This window comes from Chrysochloris asiatica, unplaced genomic scaffold (genome assembly GCF_000296735.1).
Source record: "Chrysochloris asiatica unplaced genomic scaffold, ChrAsi1.0 scaffold00265, whole genome shotgun sequence".
Taxonomy (NCBI): Eukaryota; Metazoa; Chordata; class Mammalia; order Afrosoricida; family Chrysochloridae; genus Chrysochloris; species Chrysochloris asiatica.
Window position 1 is genome coordinate 1,724,377 of NW_006408783.1, and position 4,976 is coordinate 1,729,352.

The window sequence follows — 4,976 nt, forward strand, 5'->3', positions numbered from 1 at the left end:
CCAGGGCCTCGGAGAACATGTTAAGCTGTTGTTGTTGCTGTTAAGTACCATCGAGTTGGTTATGACCCATAGCGAACCCAGTAGGTTTCCGAGGAGTGGCTGGTGAGCTTGAACCTCCGACCTTGTGGCTCAATGCATTAACCCACAGTGCCATTCAATGCAATTTGCAGTCCAATGCATTAACCCACAGCACCACACCAGGAGTCAGATGTAAGATGAATCAGTTTGTGTAAACTGTGCACCCTGGTCACACCCTTTACCAGTTTTCTGGGGTCCAAGCAACGGGCCAGACTCTCAGGGATGTGGGCTGAATCCACGGCTGTTGAATTGATTCCGATTCATAGGTACCCTATAGGACAGCGGAGAACTACTCCAGACTGTAAATCTTCATGGAAGCAAACCATCTCATTTTTCTCCCACAGAGTGGTTGGTGGGCTTGAACTTCCAACCATACTATTAGTAAGCAGCCCAACACTTAATGCGTACTTATCAGATTGCTCAGCGAGTAGCCACAATTGAAAAGCACACTGACTTTTGTCTCCAAACAGTATGTTTTCCTGGATTACTCTAGGATGAAGGGACTGATGAGCAGGAAAAGGCCAAGGATAGGCTTCTGGTGGGCATGGGAGGGGCAGCTGAAGTTGTGCCTCTAATTTTTGTTCTGAAGAGTCTGGATAACTCCCTGTGTGGCCAGGAGGTGCTGAAATGCTGAGTTTGTGTCTACCTGTTTCAGGCAAGCCTGGGGCTCCTCAGACCTGTCATAGTGGGTGTTCCCATGATCACCAAGCCAATGGACACGCTGAGGCAGTCCAATGGGAGTCAGTGAGTGTGAACATTCATGGTACTATTTTCTGTTTATCTAGGCAGCCAGAAGTGCTTCCCACGAGCAGCATCTCTCCTGAAGAAGCGGCTGACAAGGCGACCAGGCTACATGAGAGCTGCAGCCAGACCTGGGATCGGGTTTCTCCCCACTGCAATGGACACACCGGTCTGTGCCCAGGGTGTAGTATGCTGTGAAGAGCGCCTCCACTCTGGGTCCATGGCCAGGCACTGCGGCCTCTTCCTGGACAGTCAAACTGGGTTTTCTGGGGACCAGCCAGGCCTGGCTCTGTGCTTTGATAGAGAACCCTCCTGGATTCAGTCCAGAGCTGAGCCCACACTACCTGACAGACTTATCAGGCCCTCTAACCCTGGGCATTTGGGGTGCCAGCGAGAGTTTTCACCCATGGACAGTTCTGAGGTTGTGGATCCAGCCCATGAGGTGGTCTATGATAAAGGAGCAAAGAGCATCTGGGAGCAGGTGGACAGCAACAGCAGCAGCCAGGGAAATGACCCCCAGGCCTCCTCTTCCTCTCCCAGCTCTCAGGACACCTTTATGTCAAACTTCAGCTTCATCCAGCTCTCCCTCAGCTGTGCGGAGGAACATGGGGAACCAGATAACTGCACACCAACAGAGGAGACTGAATCGCTTCATCAGAGCTCCACAGAGGTGAGAGCCAAAGCTGCCAACCATGACAGGCCCTGGGAGGACCCATGGCTTTTCTCCCAACCACCGCATCCCAAGGCTACTCAGGGTGTGGGGGACTGTGCATGGGTCACAAGGAGCAAACCCAGGCCTGGGAGGGAGACCCTCTCCTCACTGGATGGACACTCTGCCCCATCATGTTCCTTGGTGTCTGGCCCCTCTGGCTCTGAGGGCAGCAACGTGAGGCATGATTACAGCTGGAATGCCCTGCTCAAGAAGTACGGGCCTGCCCTTCATGACTGTCTACTGAGCAACCAGAAACAACTGAAGGTCAGTGTCCCATCAGTGTTTGGGGTCCTGAGACAGTCAGAAGTTCAAATTAGAGACTGGGCAACAGCAAGCAGGAAGTGACTGGGTGCTGGGGTTGTCTGACTTCTCTCCCAGAAGCCGTGGAGCTTCTTTTGTGGCTAGCTGCAGAAAAGATGGTCCTACACTTCTGTTTCTTCTCCTTTCATTTGAACACAGATCTGTTTTCATTTCATCTTCTTGATCACTTGGATGCTCAGATTTGTTCTCCGTTAAGCCATGGGGCCCTCTGCAGTCCCTGGCCTAGGTGGTACATGGCCAGCTCCACCTAGCTCTGTTTTGGAACAGGGAATTGAGGGAGGTTAAGCTGGCTGATATTGTGAAATAGTGATGCCCTACACTGAAGGTGATTCCAGTCTTCGTCCATACTTTCTTAATTAGTCCATCCTGTGGCTGTGAATTCCTTTATGTAAAGTCAGGATGCTGGAGATAACAATGCCTCATTGAAGTTTTCTCAAATGAACTTGCATGTACTTGGGAAATTAGGAAGAACCATATAAATGTAAGCTCTCGTATTATTATATTGTTGTCCATGTGGTTGTGAGTGGTCAGAGGAGCTGGGTACAGGCAGGATTGTTCCAAACCAAAAATGCAGACCCCCAGGTGGAGAGACTTTGTGGCTCACCTATTGGGCTGTGTGTTGTATCCTGTTGTCAGATGTCATTTTACTTATGGAGTGTGTGTGTATGAATGTATGTGTTGTTGTTATTGTTGTTAAGTGCTGTTGAGTTGGTTCCGACCCAAAGAGACCTTGTATAGGGGTTTCAAGGGTTGGCTGGTGAATTTGAACTGCTGACCTTGAGGTTAGCAGTCCAGTACTTATCCTACATTGTTTCGTTCTGCTGTGCATGGGGTCGCTATGAGTCGGTTCCGACTCGATGGAACCTGACAACAACAACAACTTATCCTACAGTGACATACCAGAATTATATGTGTGTATAAATTGTGTGTGTGATCTATGTGTATATGTATGAGGGGGCTTCAAAAAGTTTGTGGAAAAATTGTTATCTTGTAATTCCATTTTCCCATAACTTTTGAAGTCCTTTTGTATATGTGTGAGTTTTGTATGTGTCATGTACATGTGTATAATTTGGGTGAATATGTGTGAGTGTGGATTGTGTATGTGTTGTCTATGTGGTTTCTGTGGTGTGTTTGTGTGGTGTGTAATGTGTGTGGTGCATTTGTGATTTAAGTTTGTGACTGGATATGTGTAATATGTGTAAAGTGTGTGCACATGTGTGCTGTGTGTATGTGTGCATGCATATGAACATGTGAATGGATGAAATGAATAGGAAAGTAGAGTATCCATTAACTTATGAGAATTATCAGAAAATGTGGAAGTTCATGTTCATTTCCTGAAATCCTATCTCCTTTGCTTACCCTCTTTGACCTACAGCCTGATGTTCTTTGCTCCTCCCTTTGTGCCTGGTTCTAGCCCTCAGGGACCTCCGTCCAGCCTTCTGATTTATCACTCAGGGAGCGACTGAAACCAGGGCAGAATAAGATCTGTGGAAGCTTAGAGTTCAACGTGTGAAAATCTCATCTCGTTATCTTTTCCACCAGACCTGCTCGAGAGTGCCTTATTCTTGATAAATATTTACTGATTTGACTTTCAGAGAATCCATCGAGTTCCTTACGCTGGAAACTCCATCGTCTTCAACACACACTCTGTCTCCCTCTCCATACCTCATTAGTCACCTGGTCCTCTCAGTTCTGATGCTAACATTCTCCACTGTTGCTGCACTAGTTCAAGTCAGTATTACCTTTAACTTGGGGCTTGTAAGAGATTCCTCCAGTTTCTCTCATCTCCAGCTCACCTTCCATGAAACACAAATTGGATGGTGTCATCCCTTGGCATAACATCTGACAACCAACATGTTCCACCAGCCTGTCCCCTGAGACTTACCTCCTGCCTGCTCCAATACTCTCTGATGCTGTGTGTCAGTGTCTGTGGCAGCCTGGGGAAGAATGGCCCAGACCCTGGTGTCTTTGATCATGATTTTCTCCCATATTCTTTACCTGCTTGGTGGTGGTGGTGGTGGTGGTTATGTGCTATGGAGTTGGTTCTGACTCATAGCGACCCTGTATAGATAGGGTTTCTGAGGCTGTAATTCTTTATGGGAGCAAAAAGCCTCATCTTTCTCCTGCAGAACAGCTGGTAGTTTCGAACTGCTGACCTTGTAGTTTGCAGCCCGATTCATAACCACTACTCTACCAAAGCTCCTTTTACTTAAACCTTTTGGTGTATTTCCAATGCCATTTTCTCATGAGATATTTCTACCCCATTTAGACCAAATAAGGAAACTTGGTGGCACATAGATAAGCACATGGCTGTTAACCGAAGGTTGGCAGTTCAAACCCAGCAGCTGCTCTGTGCAAGAAAGATGTGACAGTCTGCTTCTGTAAGAGATTGTTGTTGTTATGTGCCGTGGAGTCGGTTCCGACTCATAGCGACACTGTACAGGGTTTCTGAGGCTGTAAATCTTTACAGGTGCAGAAAGCCTCATCTTTCTCCTGTGGAACAGCTGGTAGTTTCGAACTGCTGACCTTGCGGTTTGCAGCCCGATTCATAATCACTACACTACCAGAGCTCCTTGTAAGAGATTACAGTCTTGGAAATTCTATGGGGCAGATCTACTCTGTCCTGTCGCATCTGTGAGTCAGAACTGACTCAATGACATCAAGTTTTTGGTTTCTAGATGGAATGCCTCCTTCTTTCCCTTTCATTGCCATAGCCCTCTGGACTTGCTCCGTTATATAGCATTCATCACATTTTATAACAGTTTGTGGTCCCAGTTCCCTACTTGATCATTGCTCTATAACTAACTGTAGCTTCCCTCTCAGCAGTTTTTGGATGCCTGATGCCTAGTGTATGCATTAGCAGGTGCTTGACTGATAATTCTTTTTATGAAAACAAGATGAGGCACAGACCTTTTTATTTTTTAAGTTTCATTGTGAATTATGTGATAGCTTACATGGGAGAACATTAGTTTTACATTCATCCTATCGTATATTGTTTCATTGCCATAGTTACAATTCCCTCCACACATCACCAATCAGTGAAAGGGTACATCCTACAAGTCTGCTCCCGCCCCCCAGTCATCAGCACACAGTCCTCAGCTGCTCTATCTCTCCACGTCATCAT

The 4,976-nt window shown here is 46.9% G+C and overlaps 1 protein-coding gene across 1 annotated transcript in view; it reads left to right on the plus strand.

The window, feature by feature from the left end:
• The first annotated feature begins 838 nt into the window (after nt 1–838).
• The window catches only part of DISC1 (disrupted in schizophrenia 1), a 493,957-nt gene continuing 489,819 nt past the window's right edge, over nt 839–4,976 (plus strand). Inside the window, exon 1 of the mRNA XM_006874175.1 lies at nt 839–1,795. Within this exon, the coding sequence (XP_006874237.1) occupies nt 839–1,795 (957 nt within the window). The remainder of the gene's footprint in view (nt 1,796–4,976) is intronic.